Source organism: Diceros bicornis, chromosome 19, assembly GCF_020826845.1.
Source record: "Diceros bicornis minor isolate mBicDic1 chromosome 19, mDicBic1.mat.cur, whole genome shotgun sequence".
NCBI classification, from domain to species: Eukaryota; Metazoa; Chordata; class Mammalia; order Perissodactyla; family Rhinocerotidae; genus Diceros; species Diceros bicornis.
In genome coordinates, this window is record NC_080758.1 from 25,435,869 (window position 1) to 25,463,821 (window position 27,953).

At 48.0% G+C, this 27,953-nt stretch overlaps 1 protein-coding gene across 1 annotated transcript; it reads left to right on the plus strand.

Annotated features, from left to right (window-relative positions):
• The first annotated feature begins 11,447 nt into the window (after positions 1–11,447).
• Positions 11,448–20,179, plus strand: LOC131418514 (adenosylhomocysteinase-like). Its single transcript, XM_058562879.1, has 9 exons — positions 11,448–11,667; positions 12,802–12,877; positions 14,430–14,579; positions 15,454–15,566; positions 16,032–16,239; positions 16,331–16,418; positions 16,519–16,636; positions 17,464–17,658; positions 19,264–20,179. The coding sequence occupies exons 1-9, from the start codon at positions 11,512–11,514 to the stop codon at positions 19,393–19,395; spliced, it is 1,236 nt and encodes a 411-aa protein (XP_058418862.1). The 5' UTR covers positions 11,448–11,511; the 3' UTR covers positions 19,396–20,179.
• Positions 20,180–27,953: the final 7,774 nt, after the last annotated feature.

The following is a 27,953-nucleotide window of genomic DNA, read 5'->3' on the forward strand; positions in this document are numbered from 1 at the left end:
ACTTACTTTTTCCTTTCTATTCCATGCACCTGAACCTGATTCTTGCTGCTACACCAGCATTGAGTGTAGGCATGAGTAGGGGATGCAGTTCTGGTCACTGGGGAAGTTTATTGCCAAGTGTGGGAATGGGAGAGGGAGAGCACACCTAGGAAAGTTTTCCTTTCATCTTAAAAAGTGACAGAAGGAAGAGAAGGTCCCTTTCTTCTGCTTCTGAACATTGTCATAGGATGCGATATTTGGGCCTGAGGTAACCATCTTGTGAGCATGCAGGGAGCCAGTTTGATGACAGGGCCAATTCCTGAGGACAGCAGAATGGAGAGAAAGGAAGAATCTGGGTCCTTGATGAAGTCACAGAACTGCCACTGAATTAATGTGCCCTGGAGCCATCCTATCTCCAGATTCTTGTTACATGAGATAAGAGCATCCCTTTTTGTTAAACCCATTTTATTTGGGTTTTATGTATTTGCAGCCCAAATTTTGACTAATATGAGCAGGATAAGATCCAGCGTGTGGCCATTGGAGTCGGTGGCTGATATGAACTGGAGGTGAAGGTCATCGATGATCAGGAGGATGGGGAATCAGGACACCAAGGTGTAAAATGGGTCACCCTTGTATAATGTGAAGTCACTTAGGGAGATGGCAGGACTTGGGAGGGAGAGAAAGAGTGTGGGGCAGGGGCCAAAGTCCTCAGTGAATGAAGAAGTTGGTAGCAGCAAAGCAGGGAAGAGGGGAATGTAATTGAAATCATGAACCCCCGAAGAGGTGGTGTTTTGATGTGAAGAGGAAGAATTCATCCATCAGGATAGTTTAGGTTGTAGGAAACAAAAAATAATTCTGACTAATTGAGCAGAAAAATTATTTACAAAAAGATAATGGATAACTCACAGACTCTTGTGGATGTGTAGAGAACCAGGCTTGGAGATGACCTAGCCAAGGTCAGTGCCCTAAAGCTTGGGCCAGAACTGTCCCTGTGAAGACAGCACTGTTGCTGCCAGTAGCCCAAACATGGCATCCCACACATAGAGTCTTTCTGGACCTGTGGGTATCCGACTGGTGGAGCCCAGGTCACATGACTATACCCTAGCAGCAAAAGAGACATTTCTGTTTATAGTATGGAAGGATGGCTCTGTCTCAGAGGCAGGGGATTTTTCCTAAACACAGGAAAGGAGTTCAGATGCTGGGTGGCTAAAAGGGATGATCAACACCCACAACGAGAAGTAACAATGTGCAAGAAACACCGGGAATGGTGAAGGTTCTGAGATGCATAGGGATGTCAGGAAGTTAGAGGCCTCTGCTTGAGAGGGCCCTAGCGGAAGCAGTATCCTTTTTGAAGGCTCAGGAGGGGAGACATGGCTACCATGAAGGCCTTTGTGAAGATTAGGACATCTCTTTGGACAAATTTACAAAGCACCCTTCCTCCAAGTGAAGTCAACCTCGAGTCAAGGCCTCCCGTTTACTCCTGTACAAGGGCCTGACGGAAGGAAACATTCTGGAAAGATCAAGAAGTGTGCTTTGTGTGGAAAAAGAGGTTCAGGGGCTGGCCCGGTGGCACAAGCGGTTAACTGCGTGCGCTCTGCGGCCAGGGATTCGCCAGTTTGGATCGCAGGCACGCACAGACACATCGCTTGTCAAGCCATGCTGTGGCGGCGTCCCATATAAAGTAGAGGAAGATGGGCATGGATGTTAGCTCTGGGCCAATCTTCCTCAGCAAAAAGTGGAGGATTGGCATCAGATGTTAGCTCAGGGCTGATCTTCCTCACAAACAAACAAACAAGATGGCACTGTAGCATATAAAGATGACCGGTAAAACTTAAATTTTTAATTTTTCTTTTCTTAGAGTGACACTAAGTACCAAAAAAAACACCATGACACGTCAAGAGAGAGACTGTGGAAGAAAAGGAAAAGTTTTATAGTTTAGTACCTTTAATGGCACTTTTTTCCCCCTGCTTTTTGAACAAGGGTCCTGCATTTTAATTTTGTATTGGGCCCTGCAATTTACGTAGCCAGGCCTGGGCACAGAGACACTTTTCATACGATTCCTTAGATGGTTCTAGGGTGGGACTGAGCAACCCAGAGCGGTGGCCGGCTCAGTAACGCAGCTTCTCATTTGCTCTCCTTTCTCTGCTCTGCCTCCTTGTCCTCCCTCAGCCTGGCTCCCTGGATCACACACCCCAGAGGACTTACACTTAATCCTCTGTCCCAAGTTCTACTTTCTGTGAAACTTGGGCTAAGACAGGTGCATTTGTTTTGTTTTCTTTATTTTCCAACTTCTATATTAGATTGAAAAAAAAATTTAATGTCAGAAAGCTAAAATGTAACTATATTCATTCAATCAATCAATCAATCATACCACAAATTAAACATCCACTATGTGCCAGAATGATTATCTTAGGAGCCCAAGCGGCCAAAGTGGGGCTGACAACATTGCTGCAATGGGAAATAGTGTCTCAGGTTGGGAGGGACTTCAGAAGACACTGAGGGCCCCTCTCTCTCCCACTGAGTCACAGAAAAAGAATAATGAAGCTACACTTTTGCACACCTGCTTTTGTGGTTTGTGAAATTTGTACACTCTATAGCTTGTCATGCAAAGGGTCAGGAAATACTTTTCAAGCAGAGGGAATAGCATGTGCAAAGGCCCTTTTGGCATGACAAACAAATCTTCATCTGAAAATCTCTTGTTCATTTGTTTGTTATTTTCCACCCCCTCCCCCACTAGAATGCAACTCCCTGAGGGCAGGGACTGTGTCTGGCTTGATCACAGCTGCATTCTCAGAAGCTAGCTCAGCGCCTGGCAGAAAGTAGAACTCCATCAATACTTGCTGAATGAATGAATGAATAAACGAATGACTTCAACTTCTGGTTTTATTAATATTTTTATGATTATTATTTTTATTAGCCAGGGCCTTGCTGGATCCTGGGGCTAAAGAGAGAATGCCCCCCAAAGATGGTATGAAGCAACGTGGGGAGTACAGGGCTAGAGCTTCACTAGAGGTTTTATGCGAGCACAGGTGGGGGATCTAATCTGGCCGGGGAGGTCAAGGAAGGGCTGGGCCTTAGAGGACAAGTGGGGCTTTGATAGGAGACCAGTCGGGGAGCATCCAGGCAGAGACAGGGGAGAGTATCAAGGCCAGAAAGAACATAGTGGGTCTGAGAGAACCATCTGGAAGTTTAGAGTTGCTGTAATGTGAACTGTGATGCTGTTGGGGGCAAAGAGACAAGGAGAGGTGGATAAGCAGTGACCACAAAGGGAGGGCCTTGAAGGCCAGACTAAGGTGCTTGGACCTTCTCTTGAGGCCAGCAGTCTCCAAAAGTCTTGTTCAAATGAACTTAATATACATAGATTAGCACATATGACCTTAGCTGATATCTCAAGGCACAATATAGACTTAGGATGAGATTCGTCATTAATGATAGAGCATATAAATTCACATTTCAAAGTGTCTTTTTGATCAATGTTTTTTCTCACATTTTATTACATTCCTTACTCCATGGCTGATATGGACAGGAGTTCATATGAGAAGGAGGAGACCTGTCAGCGTTGCCCTTTTTTTTTTTTTATAATTTTATTTATTTACTTTTTCCCCCAAAGCCCCAGTAGATAGTTGTATGTCATAGTTGCATATCCTTCTAGTTGCTGTATGTGGGACGCAGCCTCAGCATGGCCAGAGAAGCGGTGCGTCGGTGCGCGCCCGGGATCCGAACCCGGGCCGCCAGCAGCGGAGCGCACGCACCTAACCACTAAACCATGGGGCCAGCCCTAGCGTTGCCCTTTTCTATTTTTTTTTTTGGTGCTGTAATTTCAGCATTATCTGGAATTTGCAATTTATTTAAAGGAATATTTTAAAGCCACTTGCCTATGTTGTGGGGTTAATATATGAAACCTTAGTAACATGATCCTCATGTTCACTGCGCCTGACAGAGGTACACGCTATACACCACAATGTATTGCAGAATGCTGGCGGGGAGAGAGGGCCCTTCTGTCCACCCCTCCCAGGTGTTGACCCCCCCTTCCCTCAGGAAGTCTCTGCTACCTCCCGTGACACTGACCCTCAGACACAGGTCAGATACACAAACCAGATGAGGGTACTGGCGTCAATTCATTTACTAATATTAGGAGAACTTAATTCCCTTTCCATTTTTAAGATAAAAAATGAATAGAAATAGAAGATCTAGTATTTTTCTACTATACCTCAATGGACGGTCTTGTCATTAGGCTGGTAAGTGTACACTCCACTTTATAGACCACTGCTTTAGGCAATGGGAATCCAATGAATAGTTTTAAGCTGGGGGAAGAGATGGGCATATCTGTGTTTTCATAAGATCACTCTGGCTATAGGGTGGAGGGTAGAGGCGACATGGCTAGGCTGGATGCTTGGAGACCAGTGAAGAGGCTGGTGCACTGGGCGGGAGATGATGAAGCATGGAATTAGGCTATTGGCCGTGGGGTGGAGAGGAGGGGATGGATTTAAGAGCCCTATCAATGATAAAATGGGCAGTTGCTGGGTGGAGGGAGGTGCCAGCCAACCAATTTGATGAAGGACACAAAAGGTAGTGGAATAAGATAAAGGCGCACAGATCCACCTCTTTGATTTACCATTTTACGAGAAGTCTAGCCAGTGTAGTAGGGCAAGAAAAAAAAAAGAAAAGACAAAACAAAACAGTGTCAGGATTGGAAAATAAACAAAATTGTCATTACTTACAGATGATATGATTGTGTACATAGTCAACACAAAGAATTTATAAGCAAGTAAGAGGTCACCAAGGCTGCTAAATAGAAGATCAATTTACTAAAAGCAATTCATTTCTATACATCTGCCACAAATATCTAAAAAATAAAAATTGAAAAAGATAAATTAAAAATAACATTAAAAACACCCAGGAATAAATTGAACAAATATTTTCAGAAAAATATAGAACTTTATGGAAAGACACTAAAGAAGATCTAAATAAATGAATAAATATATATATACATATATCATGTTAATGGATTGGAATACTCAATGACATAAAAATGTTAATTCTCTCCCAAAATAATTTATAGATTAATACAATTTCAGTAAAAATACCAAAAAGCTTTTATCTCCCTAGAACTTGACAAGGTGATTTCAAAATTCTTTGCATGTGCAAATGTCTAAGACAGCCAAGACACTCTTGAAGACAAACAAGATGGGGGGACGTCTCCTACCAGATATCAAGATTTATTATAAAGCTCTAGTAATTTCGACAGTGTAGGGTTGGTGTAGAACAACGCATCAATATAGAGAGTGCAGAAACGGATCCGTGTATTTAACCTCTGACAGAGACGGCACTATAGGTCACTGACAACCTATGACACTTAATCTATGACAGAGATGGCACTCTAGGTCACTGGGGGAAGGATGCACTATTCAATAAGTGGTGCTGGGACAACTCCTTATCCTTATGGGAAAAAAATTAAATAGAATTCCTACTTCACGTCATATACATATTTGAGTTATAAAACCTTGGGAAGACAATATAGGAGAAATTCTTGACGATATTGGGAAATACAGACATTCTACAACAAGACAAAAACTCCCACTAACTCTAAGGGAAAAGATTGATAAATTGGACTACATTAAATCTAAGAATTTCTATTTATCACAAAACAACATACAGAGAATGAGAAGATAAACCACAAACCTGGAGAAGATACTTGCCACACATATAATTAGCAAATCTATATCCAGAATATATAAAAAATTCCTATTAAATGAAAAGAAAAAACAAACCACCTATTTTTAAATGAGCAAAGACACAAATGGTACTTTTACAGAGAAAGAAGCCTATATGGCTTATAATAACAGTATGAATAGATGCTCAACCTCATTAGTAGTCAAAGAAATGCAAATTTATTATTTTTTAAATTTTTTAATTAATTTATTTTTTCCCCAAAGTCCCAGTAGATAGTTGTATGTCATAGCTGCACATCCTTCTAGTTGCTGTATGTGGGACGTGGCCTCAGCATGGCCGGAGAAGCGGTGCGTCGGTGCGCGCCTAGGATCCCAACCCCGGCGGCCAGCAGCGGAGCGCGCGCACTTAAGCGATAAGCCACGGGGCCGGCCCAAAGAAATGCAAATTTAAACCACAATGAGATATCATTTCATACCTGCCAGATTGGCAAAAAAATGAAAATTTGATAATAGAAAGTGCTGACAAGGGCACAGAACAAGAAGTTTTACCCACTGTTGGTGGGAGTATAGACTGATTCAACCACTTTGGGAAACAGTTTCTTATTACCTAGTTAAGTTGGACATGAGCATATCTGTTCAACCAACTTGACTCCTAGATGTCTATATCTATATCTATACATACACACAAGAATACTAGAGCAGTATTCTTCATAGTAGCAAAAAATTGAAACAACCCAACATCAATCAACAACAGAATGAAAAAATAAGTGGTTTATACAGAAATGAAAATAAATAAAACCACAGCTACAGCATCTACACGAATGTCTCTCAAAAGCAGTGTTGAAAGAGAAAAGCAAGTTGCAGAAGAATATATACAGTGTGATTTCATTTATACAAAGGCAAAAACAGTCAAAACGAAACAACGTATTGTTTAGGGATAGTCTCATAGGTATTAAAACCAATTAAGAAAAGGAAAGCAACGGTTAAGACAAAATTCACTGTAGCAGTAACTCCAGGGGTGGGGAGAAGGGGCCCGTGATTGAGAGGGGAGGCGGGTGGCTTCCGGGGTAAGGCAGTGTTTTATTCTACGGACACATGGATCAGCTGGACATAAGTGGTCACAACCGCCATAAGTGTGGGTGAGATGGCCCAGGAAGACGGAGCAGAGGAAAAAGGAACACCAACCCTTGAAGGCGCTAGAGAAGGAGGAGGAAGTTACGAAGGCCAGAGAAGCAGCCGTGTGAACAGTGGGAGGAGAGTCAGGAAAGTGGAAGACTAGGGCACACTGCGTGCAGCAGAGCAGGGAGGGGGGTTGGGACGCAGACTGAGGTACATCCGCTGGATTCAGCCAAGTTCCCTGACGACCTTGGCTAGATCAGTCTCAGCGGAGACCTGGGGCTGGAGGCCACACAGCTGAGGACTGAGTGGGAGGTGAAACAGTGCAGAGCTAGAATGGGACAATTTAAAAAGTACAAGTACGAGAAGGGGAGGAATGAGATGGGATAGCAGCTGGGTGGAGGTTGGGGGAAGGATTCCTTGAGAGATGTTAAAGGGTGTTCGGGTGCCCCTAATAGGAAGTGACTTGCAAAGATTGTGTGATAATCAAACTAGTAGCTTATCAAGTAGTGTCCAGAGTAGACTGTTGTCCCCATTGTGTGGATGATGAAACTGAAGTGCAGAAAGGTTAAGTCACGGTCACATCAGTGGCAGAGCTGGAATGGGGGCTTGTCACACTGTGGAGAGATCATTGGGTCAGGGTTGAGGGCACTGAGTTGTGTGGGAGGAAAGAAGGCTGCATTTGGAAGAGGAGGAGCTTGGTGGGGTAGGTGGGAGGAAGGAAGCCCCCATCAAGGAGGGCATACTGTGCCACACTTTGGCCATATGGCATCTTCTTTAATCCTCAGGACTCGTAGCAAGGTTAGGGATGATTATTCCCACTTTACAGATGAAGAAACTGAGGCTCAGAGAGGGTCTTGCCATTCCTCTTGGCTTGTCCTGGGGCAGGTGTTCCTGCAACCTCTGCAGTCCTCAGTTTCCCTGGGCACCAAAAGCCCCAGAGTTTGGAGCCCCAGACCCTCCTATGCTCTTGGAGTTGAGAGACCCATAGAAAACTCTGGGGCTGGCATAGCTGTCCTGAGGGCAGTGAAGGAGTTATTTATAGCTAGAGGGACAGGTGGTAGTGGAGGGGGTGGAGCTTAGCAGGATAGGACAGAACCCATTGTCCGCTACTGCTGGGCCCCTCCCAGGAGCCTTGAGAAGGGCTTCTGGCTCTAGCCCAGCCTGGCCACCATTGACTGGCTATGGAACCTGGGGCAAAGCCCTCTCTGGGCCCTTTGCTTGTTGGGAAATGCTGGGAGTTGGGCTAGGTTCAAATTTTCTTTATTTTTTTGCCACCCCTGTCCTATGCCAGCCCCTTTCATGCACCTTCTCTCATTCAGTCCTAACAACACATCTGGTCAGTAAACATTTGTTGACCCTTTCTCTCTGCCAGGCTCTGGGCTGGGCACTGGAGCTACAAAGGCGACTCAAGATTGCGGGTGGACCAGACATGCATATACAGATAATGTTGTATTATGGTCTCCAATTTATAAGTGAGGAGATCTGCCCGCTTCTCTGTCTCCACAGCCACCACCCCAGTTCTGGGCTCCCTCCTCACAGATCTCCCTCGGTCTTTGGCTCCACAGATCCATGCAGCAGCCAAAGGAGTCTTTTCAAAAACAGATCTGGTCATGATATTCCCCTTAAACTCTGTAGGCTTCCCACCTCATTAGGAATAAAATCCTGACTCCTCATTTCACTCCCTCTACTAGCTTCACCCTGGCGCACTCTCTGTTCCTCCAGCAACAATATACTAAGATCTTTCCTGTTCCATGTTTTGAGGTGGGAATGAGTTTAGCTTGTCTGAAGACAGTAAGGAGGTTCATGAGGCTGAGCTAGTGAGGGGGAGAAGAGGATGGAGAGATTGGGGGAAGGGTGGGCAGTCATGGGGGTAGGGCCCTAAAGGCCATGTGAGGAGTTAGGATTTTATTTATGGGTAAGGGGAAGCCACTGGAAGTTGGTTGGTTTGTATGTTTTTTACTTTAGTAGAAGAGTGGAGATGATATAAATTAAATTTTAAAAAGCTCCCTTCCTCTGGGTTCTGTGGGAGAACAGCATGTGGGAGCAGGAAGAGCAGTGAGGAGGCTGCTTCAGCAGTCCAAGTGAGAAGTGGTTTAGATGACAGTGGGGAGATGTGGTTGGATTGCTTACATATTTGGGATGTTGAGCCAACAGCATGCTGACGGGGTGAAAGGGGAATAGAGGAATCAAGACATCTTGTAAGTTTTTGGCCAGAGCACCTGGTCGAATGCTGGTTTCATTTCCTAAAATGGGAAGATTAGGGGAAGTAACAAGTTTGGTGGGGTGGCGCAAGGAGTCACGAGGGTTCAAACTTGACACATAATATCCAGTTGGGCATCCAAGTGGAGGTGCTGAGTAGGCACTTGGATTACATGAGTCTCGAATTCAGGGGAGAAGTTTGGGCTGAAGATAAATATGTGGGAGTCATTGCTGTGGAGAAGGTATTTATAGCCATAAAGTGGGATGAGCTCAGCTGGTGAGAGTCAAAGAGGGGGATGATGGAGGCCTGAGGGCTTCCAAACACTAGTCAGTTATATGAGGAGGAGCCAGAGGGGTAGGAGGAAATCCACGGAAAGACAGGCATAGTAGCCAAGTAAAGAAAAGGTCTCAGAACGAGGGGGACATTAGTGGGATCAGTGTCTCAGGGAGAAACATGAACACAGATGATTGACCATTAGATGTGGGCATCAGGTGGGTCTTCAGAGACCTTGAGAAGAGCAGTTTCAATGGAGTAGTGAAGTCCTCAGGAGGTGAAAGGATACGGGATCAGGCCCCAGGGAGCAGGGACAGCTCGTCTATTGTAACTAAAGAATGCCCGGTCTGTAGCTACAGATGAGAACTAGTAGAGTCCATGGAGGAAAAGTGGCATAGTTCTGAATTCTTCTCAGTGAATCCTGAAGTGAGGTCATCAGTTGATGAGGAAAGGTAGTAGAGGTTTGGAGAGTAGATTGAGTAAGAAAATGTCATAGGATTGCTGAAGTGTTCCTTGAGATTTGTGGTCTTAATAAATGAGACCTCTTGGTGTGATTTTCCTCCTGCTGGCCTCAGTGGCTTGGGTGCAGTGCAGGGTTAGGTTTAACCAGGGTGGGAGTTTTGCCAAGGAGAGTTCAGAGGACAAGAGGGTGGAGGGGACAGTGGGATCTCAAACTGTGGAGGAAGAAGTTGAGAACATGAAGGGGGTGTGGTGAGGGACAGTGGATATCAGTAGGTTTAATGGCTTAGAGGTTCTGACCTGACTGGCTGCCACCATCCAGGTTGGCCTTGGAGTTTGGGGCTCTAGAGGGAGAGGATTGGAAAGATGGGTCATGGCCAGAGTCGGTTGCTTGAAATCAAGATTTCCAAGGGAGAGTGTCATAGGTGATGGCCTGTCAAAAGGTGGACTGGGTGGGGCTGGGGGATGGGGGAGAGGGTGTGTGTTGAGGCACAGTGGGACAAGTCCCTCCCATCGGGGGAGGACATTTCATCTCTGAAATTGCTTAGATGTACAGTAGGAAGCAGACTGACTTAGTTGGTTTTATTTGTTATTACTGTATTAAATTCTCTACATTCCTTTCCCTCCCGCCCATATCCCCCTTCATGATCGGCAGGATCTAATTTTCCCTGAAGATAAAAATCACCAGGAGTCCCAGGCCCCATCCTAGACCTACTGAATCTGATTTTCCAGGGGAGATTTACAAGCTTGCCGGATGACTTGTATCAGGGAAGCTTGCGAACACTGACCTAGGGACTGACCTTAGGAATGGGCTAGTGTGGCAAGGGAGGGAGGGTTAGACTATTAGAGGGAAGAGTATTGAGATAGTGAGAGAGCTCATAATAGTATCCTTTCCTGCCTGAGAATTTGGACAAATTTGAGACATTTGGGGTGGCAGATAGAGGCCAAAATTGAACTTTCATTCCTAATGACATCGAGGCCAGATTATGTAGATTAGTGTCCAAGCCCAGTGATCCTGCTAACTGAACCCCAAACTGAGCAGTTACCCACTAGTTACAGGTAAGCTGGGCCTGAGTAGGTCTCTGTGGAAGAACATGCTTCCTGGAGGCAGGCTGGCTGCTGCTGGCTTGCAAAAGAAGGGAGAGCTCAACTGAGCATATGGCCAGTGTATTCCTCTCAAGTTGACTAATCAGGCGGGTCACTCTACCTCCCCGGGGCAGAGAGAGGCCAAGAGTGTTAGTTACACAGATGTGTTGCCTCCATTGGAAAGAAACATTAGGAGTGGGGAAGAAGGATTTTCATATCTTCAAGGAGATCAAGGAAGTGTGTTGAGTGCAAGGAGTTAGATAACATCATTGATGAGTATTGAAGGTACCAGGAGTGATGACTTGGAAGATAGAGAGCCAGGAGCTGCAATCTTTAGGGAACGAGAGGTTGGGAGGTGGCAGCAGAAAGGGTTGTGGGAGGTATATGTAGGCTGATAGCTTTTTTCAAGAAGGCACTTACTTGTGTTGTAATTTTCGTGTACCTGTGTGATTCTTTGATGAAATGTGTTCTCCCACAAGGCTGTAAGCTGCGGTTAGGCAGGGACCAGGTCTTTCTTTTTTGACTGCCCCAGCTCCATAAATCCTGGTTGCATGAGTGGGAAGGTGCGGCGAGCAGATTGCTGGGCCTGGTGTTTCGAGTCCATAAGTGGATGAGTGACGAGTGGTGGTGCTTCCTGGTTGGTGGGATGAGGTGCCTCACAGAACTCGCATCCATCCTGCCCCTGCAGCTGACATCAGCCTGGCCTCCTGGGGACGTAAGGCCATGGACATTGCAGAGAACGAGATGCCAGGCCTGATGCGCATGCGGGAGATGTACTCGGCCTCCAAGCCACTGAAGGGCACGCGCATCGCAGGCTGCCTGCACATGACCGTGCAGACGGCCGTCCTCATTGAGACCCTCGTCGCCCTGGGTGCTGAGGTGAGGCCAGAAGCTGTTCTGTGGGGCAGGGAAGTCCAATGTGGTGCCCCCTCGGGCCCAGCAGGGGCTCCAGCCTTGTCACAGGGTCTCCACCCTTTGTGGTGACTTCTGCACATTTTCTCCCTGATTGGGAAGACAGCGTCTGTCTGCCCTTAAGTCACAGCTCCTGACAGTGAAGCCCTGGTGGGAAAAGCTCAACCCCAGAGTCCTATTGGGTCAACTAAGGACTGGCTCTCATTGGCCCTCCCAGGGTCATGTGCTTGCCTTGGGCCAATCCTGGCTGCCTGAGGGATGGTGTGCTCTGATTGGTTCAGCCAGGGTCATGTGTACCAGTGATTGAGAGCTCTTCTTCTGGCTCTGGGAGTCTCAGAGCAAGATGGTTTCCTAAGGAGCTGGCTGGGCAGAGCAGCCAAAACTAACAAAGTACACACTGGGGTTTAGTCCTTGGACCCCTTCTTTCTTTTCAACGTCCACACTCTGGGTGGTATCATTTTATGGCTTTAAACACTGTGTATATGATGATGCCTCCCAAATACATGTACTAGCCTGGACTTCTCCCAGGAACTCCAGACTTGTATATCAGGCAACTGATGTGTCATCCCCACTTGGAGATGTAATAGACATCTCGGTCTCACCATGTGCAAACAAACTCATGATTTCCTAACCCTCCTCCTCCCGCAGTCTTCCCCAGGTAAGCAAAAGGAAACTCTAGCCTTCCAGGTTGTTTCAGTACAAGAACCTGGAGTCATCCCTGACTCTCAAACTCCAACAACTAATTCTGCAGCAAATCCCGTCGGCTCAGCCTTCAAAATATACCCGTCATCACCTCCACTGCTACTGTTGCATTTCTTGTGTGTACTTACAACAGCTTCTTCACTTGTCCTCTTGCTTCCTTGTGGAGCCCTTTCCCTTCCACAGAGCACCAGAGTGATGTTTTAAAACGGAAGTCAGGTCTTGTCACTGCTCTGGCTCCCATCAGCTCACCAGGGTCCCCAGCCTATGGTCGCAGAGCGGGCTGGGCCTAGGTCCCGAGCCTCTCACCCTTAGCTCCAGGGCTTTTCCTTATCCCTGTCCATGGGCCTTGGTGCTGCTGAGCCATCTGCGACCACGGTTCTGTCTTGCTGGCTCTTCCAGGTGCAGTGGTCCAGCTGCAACATCTTCTCTACCCAGGACCATGCAGCGGCTGCCATTGCCAAGGCTGGCATTCCAGGTGGGTCCTGCTTGCTGCTTGAGGATGTGGGACCACATGAAGGGCCTCTGCTTCTCCTTGTTTGCTTCACGGACTCCTACAGCAACAGGCTTCCCTACCACAGGGGAGAGGAGTCATGGCCACAGAATCCTAACCTAGTGACCCATAGGAAAGAGCTGTTTTGTCCTACTGGTCATCTCAAATCCTGTGGGAGGTCCTTATTGGCCCAGCTCAGGTCATGTGACCACGAAAGGGTGGGATCTTATGATTTGGAACCACATGATGGAGAGGAGGGATAGTTCTTTAAAGAAAAGAACTTAAGTTCCTTAAAGAAGGATGTGGGTCTGTTTCTAAGAGTTGGGGAGGGACACTGGGCAGAAAAAGATCCCCAGAGATCTGTGCCTTGGGTCTGATGGTCTAGGAGACTGTGGGGGGACCAGGACTAAAGAGGGACTTTGTAAGCTGCTAGAGAATATCCACATGTCTGCCTGGGCCTGGGGAGGGGAGTGGTTAGCTCCGACGGTGATTAAATAGGACATTCCTGAGTCCTAGCCAACCTCAGGTGGAGGGGAAAGGGTCCGAAGGACCCCTCTAGAGACTGACCAGGGCTAGATAGGCATGTCTCCCACTCCTCAGCCTTGGTTGGGCTTCATCGCCCTTTTCTGGGAACGGCTTTTTTATCAAGACCATTGTCTGCTCCAGTTAGGGGCCGGGGCAGCTGCCCCTGCTTGGCTGGTGTCCTTTGCTCACAGGAGGTTCATAGGAGCCCTATACCTGTGTCCCAGTCATACCATATGATGAGAAGAGCCTGGGCTGGTAGTCAGGAGTCCTGGATTCTGAGGTCTGCTCTGAAATGCCATGCTGAGTGACCTGGGCACGTCTTAGCTCTTCTCTGGGCATCTGTAAATGATGATGATGGTAATGCCTGCCTGACAGGGTTTCTGTGAGGAAAAATGAGATGGGGCATGAAGCAGTGAGAGTAATGTCTGGCACAGAGAAAGTTTTCCATGCGTAGTAGCTGCCGTTAGTAATTTTTGGCCAGACTTTGCCTGAGGCCAACCACCACAGAGACTGCTGTGCTCTCAAGTATTTTCAGTGAAGAATGAACTGTGGATCTTGCCTTGTGGGTCCACCTGAGTGGTGCCCTGCCTCTGCAGCACCCCACTCCCCACTATAGGCACTGTGCGTTGATGCCCCAGTCCTTGGGGCCCAAGCAGAAAGGAGTGGGAAAGGAAATAATTATATCCAGATACTTAAATCTGGGGGACTGTACTTGGCCTCCGTCTGACTTAACCCATTCTATTGTGAGCCCCATTTACAGATGAGGAAACTGAGGCTCAGAGAGGTGAAGTGATTTGCCCAAAGTCATACAGCTGGCGAGTACAGGGCCAGGATTTGAACTCAGATCTCTCTGGCTCCCAGTTGTGTTCTTCACACTGCTGAGTCCTCAGAGGGGCTGGAGGTGGCTGGGGATGGGAATTAGGAAGGAGATAGTATTGGCTCTGCTCCAGGTAGTTCCCTGGAGCAGGTGCCAGTGGGGAAGGCAGTTCTTGATGTGCCACTCACCCTCCAGTGTATGCCTGGAAGGGTGAAACAGATGAGGAGTACGTGTGGTGCATTGAGCAGACGCTGTACTTCAAGGATGGCCCCCTCAACATGATTCTGGACGATGGCGGTGACCTCACCAACCTTGTCCACACCAAGTACCCGCAGCTCCTGTCGGGTGAGTAGGGCAGGTGGTGGGCTGAGTGCTGGCAGTTTAGAAACAGATGAGGAGTACCTGCTTGCCCATGTAAAAGCAGCAGGTCTGGCAGGACTCCCAGTGCCTCGAGCAGCAGATTCTATGGAAGATGGGAGGACAGCAGGCTCCTGTAGGCGTGCTGGGGCGTGGCTTCCTGACTTCTGATGGTGGGGGTAGGGCGGCTGGGGGAGGCCTGCCTGAGATGACGGTCCAAGGGCAAGCATAAGACGGGCTGGAAACCTCTGGGAAAGGAGTCAGCTTTGTTAAAAGCAGGGCAGAGAAGAAAGTGCGGGGAAGGGAGGCAGTGGGTACACGGTCCTGAGGCAGGAAAGGGCTAACTATTGAGGAAACAGAAAGGAAGGGAGGTTGTTGCTAGAGCTTTAATGAGGACCAGATGTGTGAGGACTTAATAGGCCAAGAGAAAAGAGTCTGGCTTGATCTTGAGAGCAAAGGGAAGTAATTGAAGGGTTTTGAAAAGATTTATTTCAAATATACGTGTTAAAAATGTGTGCTGTGTGGAGGATGGGTTGTGGCTGGGAGATCAGGCAAGAGCTGATGGTGGCAGGGACCAGGGCAGTGCAGTGGGAATGGAGAGTCAGGAGTGGTTGGGAGGTAGAATGACTAGGACTGGTGGTGGTGGTGACTCCTCCCTCATGCTGGCCTGGGTGATTGGGTGGACTGTGGTATCAGTCACAGTCACAGAGATGGGAACCCAGAAAGAGGAGTGGCTTTAGGGGGCAAAGATGAGGAGTTTGGCTGAGTTCAGGTGTAGCCTCTTGGGGCCTCATCCCAGAGGCCCCCATCCTTCGGGCAGCCCCTTCCTGGCCTGAGGCTCATCCCCTCCCCTCTTGTTAAGGCATCCGAGGCATCTCTGAGGAGACCACGACGGGGGTCCACAACCTATACAAGATGATGGCCAACGGGATCCTGAAGGTGCCTGCCATTAACGTCAACGACTCCGTCACCAAGGTGAGCCTGTGGGATAGTGACAGCTCCAGCCCTTGGCTCCCAGTGCAGCTCAGGAGTAGACCCCTGGAGAGGGGACCCTGGGAAGGCTAAGGCTAGGCACATGAAGCCCTTATTTGGTGGGAGGGAGCGGTTGTAGACTGAGCGTAAGGAGTGCATTGAAGAGGGAGAGAACTGCGCAGTGAGCCTCAGAGCTGGGCATGAAGAGCGTTAAAGTGGAGCAGATTCTTTGACTGAGCAATCTCTCCTAGTAATTGATCCTCAGGAAGCTTTCTGGACCAGCAGAGAAAGGCTAGGAGGAAGGTCTTGGGGCTGATCAGGGTAAGGGGCACATGAGGGCATTAGCTGGTGGGGAGAAGTCACAGGAGGTGATCAGCCCAAGGCCCATCAGGCCAAGATGGTAAGAGTGGGTCTTAGGCCCCAGGGCGTTGCCTGCCCACATTACCCCCTTGCCCCCTCTCCTTTCAGAGCAAGTTTGACAACCTCTATGGCTGCCGAGAGTCCCTCATAGATGGCATCAAGCGGGCCACAGACGTGATGATTGCGGGCAAAGTGGCGGTGGTAGCGGGCTATGGCGACATGGGCAAGGGCTGTGCCCAGGCCCTGAGGGGTTTTGGGGCCCGCGTCATCATCACGGAGATCGACCCCATCAACGCACTGCAGGCTGCCATGGAGGGTACGATAGGGCGAGGGTTGGCTGTCAGCCACTGGGGCCAGAGGAGGGGCCAGGCCACCCTGGATGACCCATGGCCACTGTCTCTGCACAGGCTATGAGGTGACCACCATGGATGAGGCCTGTCAGGAGGGCAACATCTTTGTCACCTCCACGGGCTGTATTGACATCATCCTCGGCCGGTAGGTACCAGGTGGGCGGATCCTGGGCAGCGAGGCAGGGGGCAGGCTTGGGGCTGCTCTTTGTCCCTGACAGTCTCCCATGGGCTTGGGCTCCCCACAGGCACTTTGAGCAGATGAAGGATGATGCCATTGTGTGTAACATCGGACACTTTGACGTGGAGATTGATGTCAAGTGGCTGAATGAGAACGCTGTGCAGAAGGTGAACATCAAGCCTCAGGTGAGAATCCCCAGCCCTGCCAGCAGGGTGGGGGGATGGAGGGCTGACGGGGGCCGTGCTTGTGGGCTGGCCGCCAAGGATGGCAGATAGGGAGGCTCTGGCAACCTGGGCAGTGGGATGGGGAGAAAGAGGGCCTGGATTCAGGGCCACTTGAATCGGAATCTCAGAGTGAAGCCAAGGCACCCCTATTTTTTAAAGCTCCCAAGATGATTCTGACGTGCAGCTAACACTGAGGGCTGCTGAGTTCAGCTTTTCCTAAGCGTGGGGATTGAGAACATGGGATCTGTCCTCACACTGTCCAGGCTCAAATTGCAGCCACTTCATAGTATGCGGCTCTGGACAAATGACTTAACCCTTTAACTTCAGTTTCTTTATCTGTGAAATGGGGATAATAGTAGTACTTAAATCATAGGGTTGTTATTAGGATTAAATGTGATAATTATATATTTGTGTATGTATGAATATACACTTTTATTTATAGGTACGTGTGTGTATATGTATATACTTATGTGTATGCTCTTAGCCCAGGGCAGATGGCAATACTAATAACAACATTAACTAATATTTACCAAGTACCTTGTATGGGCTAAGCCATCTGTCAAGTGCTTTACATGTGTCAGCTCATTATATTCTCCCAGGAGACCTATGAGGTCTGCAATTTAGAGTTGCTTAATAATATTGGCTCTTATTACTAATTGTGTGTGCCAGGCCCTTCCTGCACACTGTTGGAGGTAGGGAGGCCTGCTGGACAACAGGGTTGGATGAGGCAGGGTGGACACTGGGAGCAGTGCCCTGCCAGCCCTCACCACTGCTCTGCCCACTTGCAGGTGGATCGCTACTGGCTGAAGAATGGGCGCCGTATCATCTTGCTGGCTGAGGGCCGGCTGGTCAACCTGGGCTGTGCCATGGGCCACCCCAGCTTTGTGATGAGCAACTCCTTCACCAACCAGGTGCTGGCGCAGATCGAGCTGTGGACCCACCCAGACAAGTACTCTATTGGGGTCTACTTCCTGCCCAAGAAGGTGGGTTCCCACCTCCACCACAGGCCAAGGGTCGTGTGTCCAACGCTGGGCTCTCCACACAGGGCTTGCCAGAATTTATAAAGTGCTCACCTCTCTACCCTCTTAGAGGTCCTCACAGCATCCTCTACAGGGCACAAATCATTCTCTCCATTTAACAGAAGAGGAAACTGAGGAAGTGAGAGCCCCTTCTCTAAGTGCAACCACTTGCCCTTCTTTTCAGACCCCTTTTATGCGTTTCAGCACTGCTGAGACTTAGAAATTGGCCTTGTCTAACCCCAGCCTCTGTCCTCCTTGGTTTCTGTTCTGGCTCTTCAAAGCTGCCTTGGAGGCCATAAGTTGGGATCTTGAGACAATTTTGGGACTTTGGAGCCAGATGGACCTGGTTCAAATCCCAGCTCTGTCATTAACTACCTGTGGTCATTAACTAACCTTGAGCAAGTCATTCCACCTTTCTGAACCTTGATTTCCTTATTTGTAAAAGGAGATGGCAATTTTTTATTAATCTGGATCCTTTTGGTGGCAAGTGGTAGATAGAAACCGTGTTCAAACCAGTGTATTAGTTATCTGTTGCTGTATAACAATTTAACCCCCAGACTTATTCCCTTAAAACAATAAACATCTGTTATTTTAGTTTTTGTGGGTCAGGAATTTGAGAGCAGCTTAGCTTGGTTAGGGCCTGACTCGAGGCCTTCATGAGGTTACAGTCAAAAAGTCAGCCAGGGCTGCAGTCATCTGAGGCTTCACTGGAGCTGGAAGATCCACTTGACATCACTGTTGGCAGGAGGTCTCAGTTCCTTGCCACATGGGTGTCTGCATAGGGCTGCTTAAGTGTCCTCATGAGATGGCAGCTGGCCGCCTTCTCCAGGGGGAGAGCCAAGGAGGAAGCTGCATGCCTTTTAGGACCTAGTCTCCAAGTCATACACCATCACTTCTGCTTTATTCTGTTCATTAGAAGTGAGTAACTCAAGGAGTGAGGAATTAGGCTCCATCTCTTGAGGGAAGGAGTACTATGAATTTATAGACAAAGAATTTAAGGACATATTTAAAAACAACCACAACCAGTTTAATCTAAAAAGGAGCTCTATTGGCTATTTAATGGAGGACACTGGATCCAGGGATTCAATGTCAGAGCTGTCTTTCTTTGTCTCTTGGCTCATTTTTTCTCTACATTCACTTCATTTGTCAAATTGACTTGCTACTGGTGAGCTGAGACTGACACCCTCCCTGTTTAGGAATCCCAGTGGAATTGGAGAGCCTGTCTCTACTTGTCATGGAAAATATGTCCTGTCCATGGATAAATTCCAGGGAAGCTTGTTGGTTAGCTGCTTGGGTTGGTGGATGGTGAGGAAGGATATGTAATTGGTGGTCCTACTGGGGCTACTTGGAGGGGAGGATGTAGCATGGTTCCCTCTTGAGCAAAGGGAACTGGGCAGCCAAAAGCAACACGTCCACTGAGGTTGGCTGTGAGGACAGAATGAGATGGTATGCGTAACACACATGGCAGATACCACAACAGAACAGTTCTGACTTCTGTTGGCAGCTAGATGCAGGTAAGGGGTCCCAGAGCATGGCACTGATTGCAGGTCTTCCTGTGTTTCTCCCCAGCTGGATGAAGCAGTGGCTGAAGCCCACCTGGGCAAGTTGAACGTGAAGCTGACCAAGCTGACTGAGAAGCAAGCCCAGTACCTGGGCGTGTCCCGTGATGGCCCCTTCAAGCCTGATCACTACCGCTACTGAGAATCAAGGCTCCCCTTAGCCTTCCAGCTGCTGCCCTGGCCCGGATCCCACGTCTCCTCCCCAAGAACAATGGCACCAACTTTGAGCTTGGCTTGTTAATGTCCCCCATCAACTCCCTGGGGGTGGTCACTCAGTCTTTGGCCTCCGCTGCACCCCTCATACTCTTCTAAGTTTGGCAGGGGGAATTGAGAAGCCCTTCTTCAAGCCCTGGTCACGATGGAGGTACATGGGAGATAACCGCAGGGAACCATGAGCTCAGGGGTTTTGGAACTGCTCACTCAGTCAGTCCTTTTTTAGGCTGGAAGTCAGCAGCCCATCCATTTTACCATCTGGGCCCTCACCTGGCTTATGGACTTTATACTCATGTTCTTGGCTTACAGGTTCACTGGTTCCTCAGCCCATGACAGATGAGAAGGACCTATATCAAAGGGCAGGGAGGAACTGTTGGAGTTTGAATGTTCCTAAGAGCTTGGCTTAGTGCTGGACATTCTCTTAAACCTCAGAACAATGAGCTTGGTACTTTCAGTCCCTATTTTACAGGGGTTAGAATGTACTGTTAAGGGATAGTCAAGAAAGGATAAGAAAAATGACAGCCAGAGGTTGAGAAGGCCCAGAGAAACATAAAAACAGGCATAGATCTGCCACCACATTGTAACATGATGGTTCCCATCACAACCCTGGATCAAAAAGAGAGTAATTTGTTCTATAATGTTTATGTATGATGTTTATAATGTTAAAAGAGAGCAGGAAAGTGGGTAAATAAAGATTTTGGTGCCTAAAAGAATTTTGAGCCTTTGTTATATAGATAATCCACTACCAACAACATATGGCATGAGCAAGAGGTAATAGTCATGTGCTGATGAAGACAAGCAGTTGTCTGCAGTGTGGAGTGATAAAGGCTGCAGGCAAATCCTTGGGCTTGAAAGGATGGGTAAAGTGAAGGGAGAAGTCTTATCTCTTCATGTGTGTCTTGTAAACAGCCTGTTTTTTTAACCCAACCTAAGACTTGTCATTTAATAGGTGAATTTAACCCATTTATATTTATTGTAATCCCTGTTTGTATTTATTTCCTCTACCTTATTTTTTGTGTTCCAATTCGTATTTTCTTTATCTCCCCATTTCCACTTTAGATTGATCCAGGGCTCCTTGGGGCACTGTTATTTATTGAGCACCTACTGGGTGCTAGGTGCTTTGTAGTTGATTTTCTTCTCAAAAGAAGCTTAGTAATATCATTAGTCCAATTTTATAGATGAGAATGGAGACTCTTAGAGGTTAAGTATCTGTCCTAAAGTCACACAGTTTATAAGAGGCCTCACCGTGATTCAAACGATAGGAAAGTGGGTGGCAAATTGGCCTCCTCCTACTTGCCTAACTGGTCATGTGCTGAACTGCTGTTCTGGTCTTGGAAATCAAAGAGAAACAACCCACCTGGGAAGGTAACCAGAGACTCTTCCAAGGGTCATCCACTGTATGGAAGGCCTGATGAGGATGCTGGGATGTTTGAGACCTAACCCCAGCCTGCTGGGAATCTCAAGCTAGAGGGAGACAGCAGGCACTTGAACAGATTTCCCATCTGTTGGCACTTCCCTTTCCCTAGATTCAGAATCCAGTGCTTGGCAGCAGTAGGAAAAAGGCAGCAAGGAAGAGGTGGTACTTGAAATGGATTTTGAAAGAACTGAAGATTTTTGATAGGAATTGAAGGCAAGGGCATTCCAAGCAGCAGAACAGCTGAAGCAAGAGTGAGTTAGGGGGCAGGGGGTTTGGCTCTTATATAGGAGGAGCTATGAGATAGAGGGCTAGAAAGGTGTTCTGGAGGACAGGAAAGAGGCTTTGAACACCAGGATGAGAACTTACTTTTAATTCTTGAGCTGCACAGACTCCTGAAATGTTCCTACTTGACTGAACAGTCCATACTTGTGGCTTGTTCCTTTTTGTATTCTTAGCCTCTGGCTATGAGGTGATGGTATTACTCCCATGTTATTAGTGAGCAGAGAGGTTGCAAGAGGTCAAGTGGCCTGACCCAAGATCATACAGTAAGTGGTGATGCCTGGACTCCAGCTCAGGTTGTTCTGAGTCCAGGGCCATGCTTTCATGTGAGACAAATGGGGGGAGTGTTTAACTGAAGATTGTTCCACTTAAGGCATGATTTTTTTTTTTTGTGATGAAGATCAGCCCTGAGCTAACATCCATGCTAATCCTCCTCTTTTTTTTGCTGAGGAAGACCGGCTCTGAGCTAACATCTATTGCCAATCCTCCTCCTTTTTTTCCCCCAAAAGCCCCAGTAGATAGTTGCATGTCATAGTTGCACATCCTGCTAGTTGCTGTATGTGGGACGCGGCCTCAGCATGGCCGGAGAAGCGGTGCTTCTGTGCACGCCTGGGATCCGAACCCGGGCCGCCAGCAGCCGAGCGCGCGCACTTAACCGCTAAGCCACGGGGCCAGCCCAAGGCATGATGTTTTGACAGAGGTAGTGGGTTGGGGCTGGGGCTCTCTTTAGTATTTCTTCCTTCTTCAGAGTTGAGTTGAGCTGAAGAAACAAGGGAACGTGAGGAGATGGAGGTTGAGGCTGACCCTTCCTCACAGATCAGCTTTCCTATCCGTAAGTCCATGGCATCATGCTTGGCACACCCTTGGCTATATCTGCCATTGTAATTCCACCTCTTGTACTATTTGAGTGCAAATGCATCTGAGTGCTACAAAGAAGCCCTTGTTTGATCTAATTATTTTTTAAAGTGCACTGAGTCAGGGCTTACATTAAGTTCTAAAGACATGGTGTCAAGCAGAACTCTTGAGTTACATTTAGTGGCCCGTGGTCTGACAGAGGCGTGAAGGGCTGAAAACTGGAGGATCAACAAGACCCTCCCCATGCTCACTCAGGCTTAGATGCTTATCAGGGTGTCTTCCCTTAGATTATTAATTCTCACCTTTTGTTTTCCTGCGTGCATATAGTTGAAGTTACATGCATATATGATATGACTCCACTGTAAGTAATTTACAAACTTTGGTACTTCAACTATTAGCAACAAATGACATGGGACCTACCTTTCAACTGATCTCGACACCAATGGTCAAAACAGTCCGAGATCTACTACTGCCTACCGCCATTTCTTTTACACCTAATTGTGTGCCTTTGTGCTAAGTAAGCTCTTATTTATTCCTCATGATAACCTTGTAGAGACTTGAATTCCTGTTTTACAGTTCAAGAAATAGAGTGAGCTGGCTCTGGTACTAGGTAGGACTCTCTCAGACCAAAATTCAAGCCCTTTCCACACCCACAGGCCCAGGTTTAGGAGGAAAGGAGCCTAGTTTTAACTTGGAACAATAAATCTGGAAGTGTAACCCAGGTCCCCTAAATGCAAGGCTGCCACCTGGCGGTGCTGCCCACAGTGCCGACCCCAGCTCCTCTGCCATCGTGGTCTTTAGCACAGTGACTTCTCAGTAGAAAACAAGGGGAGGCTGCTGTTCATTTGAGCCAGAGAGGTTAAATGCCTCATGTTACACGAGCCAGGCAGCCATGCTGCTCCCTCCAAGGCGGACCCTGCCTGTGCAGAAGCACACTCCCTTCCCTCAAGTCTGTCTCCCAGACACAGTAAGTGCTTGTAGCAAAACTGCTTGCAGCAAAGAAGCTTATGGTGAAAATACTCGACATGACAGGAAATACCTTTCAAGATGTTTCTTCCTGTGAGATCCCATGCAATCCCCCACCTCTGGTCCCCGAGGGGTTCTGGTTTCTGTTATCCCTTTTTCTTTTCTCTTTGGAGATGTCCTGCAGAACCTTTTCTGTCTTTTTTAAAAAAAATACCCTCTCCTTTCACATCTGGTCTCAGCCTTACCTCTGATCTTAGGTCTGCTAATCTGTCACATGTGTGACACTGACCAGGTGCCTATAATGAAAGATGATGTGTCTCCTACTCTCCTAACTCCGTACCCCTGATGTCTGGGCTCCCCCACCAAAGCTTCATGGGGAAAGAAGGAATTCGCCAAGGGTTCTATAGTATCTGGCCTGCCCTGGCTGGATTTTTTTTCCAGGAAAGGGAGAAGGGAAGTTAAGGCCTGGGGGTGGTTTGTGGAGCAGTGGACTGGGCTTTGACAGGAGACCTGGGTCTGCTAACTCACCATATGGCTTGGGGCAGGGACAGAAATACCTACCTCAGATGGTTATTTTGAAGGTCAATGACATCATGTATGAAGAGTTTTATGTCAAGTTTTAAGGGCTGTGTCAGGCACCAGTGGGTGAGATGGAGCTGTTTTGAGGGCAGGAAATTTAGAATACTTAGAAAATTAGACAACACTTGAGAAAATTATAGGATCTTAGAACTTGGAAGGACCTTAGAGCATCTGTAGCACCAAATCCAGCATTTACACATGGAGAAATGGAGGCCCAGAGAGCTTAAGTGACGTCCAAAGTCATTTGCAGATCCAGGTGTCCTGCCTGCCTCCCGGTCAGAGCTCTTTCCTGCCTACCAAGCCCCTCTGCCCACCTCTGTGGCAGGCTGTGGTGGGAGGGCCCTGCTAGGCTAGAGGTGTTGGGATCCCTTTTCAAGTCCTGCTGGGGACAAGTAATGAGGAGCTTGGAGGGCTTGAGGTAGCATGGACTAAAACCCAGGAGGGGTTGGGGGGGGCCTGTTTATGCCGGTGAGAACTACAGGAGGTAGCTGGCAGAAGTCAGCTCTGCTTTGGGGGTCTGAGATTTCAGGAAACCTCAGGAATCCGGATTCTGATCCCTGAGACCCACTTAGAACTACCCCAGGGGACAAGGCTAGGAAATCAGCTTGAAGTGATGGAGGCAGACAGGGATGCTTATGTGATTAGGCCTCATCAATCAGCTTCAATAAGTTCCTCATTGATCAACTCTCCAAACTGGCTCAAGGACAGGCACATGGCTCAAGTTGGTCCAGACTCAACCCCCAAACTTTAGGACTTTTACTAGAAATGTGGTTTGGTGCAAAAAAGATAATTGTCCAACAGTGATGCCAGAAGCTTACCCTGGGATGCCTGGACCCAGTGGGGGCTGTGCTTGGACCCAGATTCCCCCAGGTCTACTAGCGTCCTTTCCGTGGCTGGTGGAGTTATGACCTCCCAAGGGTCCCAGGGTGAGCTGTTAAAACCTTTCTGCAACAACTTCTCTGCATCAATTAAACCTTTCTCAGTACCGCACAACCAAAACAAAAGATGGAAACAAACTGGTTGCTGAGGCTGATATAGGAGGGCAACTGTTAATCTCTAATCCCTGATTTCAAATTATGATGTGCATCATTATAATGTTATACTAACTTAAAACTGCTTTAACGTGTATTATATAATGTGGTTCCCCCTTAAGACTTGAACTGAGGAAAGGGTACCTCTCTTTAAAATTAAAAAAAAAGAAAACCATTGCTTCAGATTATGTTGCAGAATTTCTGGGGCTGGAAGTATCCTTAGAATAAATCTGGAGTCCAGCTCTCTCATAGTGGCCAGTTGTGGATTTTGCCCCCCAGCAACTGTATCCTTGATTTTCTCTGACAGAATTACCCCTCTCAGATTACAGACTTTGCAGGACTGTCAGTGAAGATGGACCACCCTTTCCTGGGCATCACTTCAGGTCAATCACAATCTCTCTCTTGGGATTTTGAATTATGATAGTCCAATGCAAGAACCGACGTGGTTGGAGCTGACTTACCCGTGGCCTTGCCCTTGCCTGACCTTGTGAAGACATCGTCCATTGGTTTCTTTGACCTGGCTCCTTTAGCACCCCTCAGGGTCCTGTCTTTTCTGAGGCTGGGTGTATGGCTTTCCCTTTGATACTTTCAGGTCCCCAGACCTCTCCAGTAGACTACCCTCCCTGCCCTGCTTTATTTTTTGCTTAGGCTAGCCAGAATAGTTCCTGCTGTTTGCAACCAAAACACTCTGACTGATTTACTCCTCATTTTGCAAATGGGGAAACGGTAGTAGCATCAAGGGGTTAGTGACTTGTTCAGGCCACGCTGTGAGAACTCTGGGCACGGGTTTAAGGCCATGCCCTATAGGAAGAAATGATCCTGAATCAATAGTCATACAAGTGGAACAAATCTTTCTAGGACAGAGTTCACCATGTGTGTATGACAGAGAGAAAGAGAATGAATGATGGTGTGGGAAAGGCAGGGGGTCGCAGATCTTCATAACAGTGGAACCATAGCTCTGAGCCACAGATGTGTTCCAATTCTGGTCCCTCAGGCAGGGTTTTGCAGAAGCCCAGAACCGTGCTCTCAGGACCCTAAGGTTTGAGGAGGAATTCTGAAAAGGTGGAGGAATCTTAGGATCTCAAGCTGAAGGGAAACTTGAGCAGATAAATACCTAACCAGGAATCTGAATCAACAGAAGCAAGAACTGAGAGTCCGAGGAATAGACTACATATGCTAACAATGGTTCTAGCCTCTAACAAGGACCAATAGTCATGGTCCCCTGGATCATAAGCTCTATAAGAAGATCCATATTGGACTTGTTCACCACAGTATTCACAGCACCTGGTGCAATGCCTGGCACATAGTAGGTGCTCAATACACATTTGCTGAATGAGTGAATGGGTTGGTCTTCCATGTAGTTGTCTGGATCCAGCAGCCAAGTGGTACTGTCACTAATGGACTGGGTCTTTGGCTTTGCATCTGTATCCTCACCCCTGGGGACCAAATGGTGCCTGGTTGGTGAGCAATGTCTGGAAAACACAGGAGCAGTGACTGCAGTATGTTCCCCATATTCTCATTACTGATGACATTTACTCAGCAGCCGCTGTGGTACAAGGAACAAAAGGTTCTTGCCCTGTGGACCTGCTGCCTAAATGACAGAAAACAAAACAAGCAACTAGGGCTATTCTTTGTGTGTGTGTGTGTGTGTGTGTGTGTATTTCTTGTGTTAAGGCACATGAAGCATCACTATCTCAGATTTGTAACAAGAAGAGCAGGAATGATTATTTCCCATTTTATAGACAAGTAAATGGAAGCCCAGGGAAACACAGAGACTTGCCCAGTGTGCAGAACTGTGTCCACAGCCTAGTCTGAGGCACTCATCTTTTTTTGGGGGCTCTGTCCAGGTGGTTCCCACTCTATCCAGTCCAGGGTCTGATATGTGCCTCCTTGATTCCATACTGGCTATGTCACTGCAGGCACAACCTGGGTCTCCAGTTGCAAAAAAGTCCTTGGAAAGGAGGGAGTTTTAAGGAATCTGAAAATGGGAGATTGCAAGTGGACAAGTGGGCCAGGGGAGGTGGCCTTACTGGTGCTAGCCCTTGAGCACCACTGTCCTCACCTCCAGGGACAGAGATACATGGTGGTTATCAGGGCTGAGGCAACTGCTCCACATCATCCTGTCTCACAGGCTCTCTCTAGAATCTTTCTTGGGCATAGGCCTTGTTAAAAGCATCTTATACCACCACTGTGTGCAGCTTCCTCTTTCTTGCTTATAGTGTTTCTTTGGGGAAGAGCTCCAGCTGCTGCGAGGTGCTGACGGGGGGCATCACAGCTTTCCCCCTACTGGCAGGGATGCCCCCAGCCAAGCAGTACGAGTAGATGATGTCATTTAGAGCCCTTGCCCCTCAATGTGCTGGAAGTTTCCATGTGACCCCTGACCCTGGCTGGTCCTTCCTCACAGACCCAGCTCCTGCCTCTTACCCCTCTTTCCCCAAAGCAGTATCCCCAGTGCTTCCCTCTCGGCGTCCTTCCAGAGATATAATGCTGCACTCAGTTTCTCACAGACTCAGAGAATCTCTAAGGATGGTATTTCAGACGATGGCTTGGGACACTTTAAGCGACAGGCCCTGATGATCCGGGACAAAGGTTGCTGCCTGCTCACCAAGCCCAGACCCAAAGCCTCCTTACTGGCTGACAGGATTGAAGTGGGTGGTGAGGAAGGATTCCTGAACCCCTGCTTCTGACTTGGGAGCCCAAACTCTAGGCTGTCAGAGTTAAAAATGCCTAGCGACCAACGGTCAGTGTTCATTCAGCCTGGGAGTGAGAGAAACTCCTCCCAGGCCCCAGCACATCTGGCAACCCTGGGAGAAAGGGAGGAGTGGGCACAAGTGGCACCTTGGTTTGGAAGCCTCCTAAAGCTCTAGGATCCTCAGGCCAGAGCCTTTTGGCTGTAGGGACCCAGCCATAGATCCCCAGATCCCCAGGACAGACCGCCCAGTGAGACTGTGTATGGAGTCGTAGCCTTTCTCGTTTTTCTCAGGAGTGGGGGGAAATCCTTAGAAGGGAGGAAAGGGTGAAAGACTGAATGGAGGTTCCTTAATGTCTCCTTTCTGCTGGCTGGCGTGCATTCCTGGTTTTGGAGGCAGTTTCGGGTGTTCCGAGGTTTAAAGGTAGGGGGCAGCATTGTCTCCAGTGCCCGGAACCAGAGCAGAGTTTACCAGGAGCGCAGCCCCAGGGCTGGGTAACCGGGTTTCTCCAGGCCCAGGAGACAGCGCGTGCGCAGTCGGCGGGACTTGGGCGGCGAAGGGGACTCGGCGAAGGAAAAGCAAGCTTTCCTGCCCTTTAAAGAAACAGCCACACGCCTTGGAGCAGCCTACGTATATTTGGATTTTAGTCCAACCCAAGCCAATTCTGCTT

Excerpts from the sequence above, each read along its gene's own strand:
- LOC131418514 (XM_058562879.1), top strand. The coding sequence starts at position 11,512 with ATGGACATTGCAGAGAACGAGATGCCAGGCCTGATGCGCATGCGGGAG. Across the intron at positions 16,419-16,518 it reads ATTGACATCATCCTCGGCCG|GCACTTTGAGCAGATGAAGG; the intron begins GTAGGTACCAGG and ends GGCTCCCCACAG. Across the intron at positions 16,637-17,463 it reads AGGTGAACATCAAGCCTCAG|GTGGATCGCTACTGGCTGAA; the intron begins GTGAGAATCCCC and ends GCCCACTTGCAG.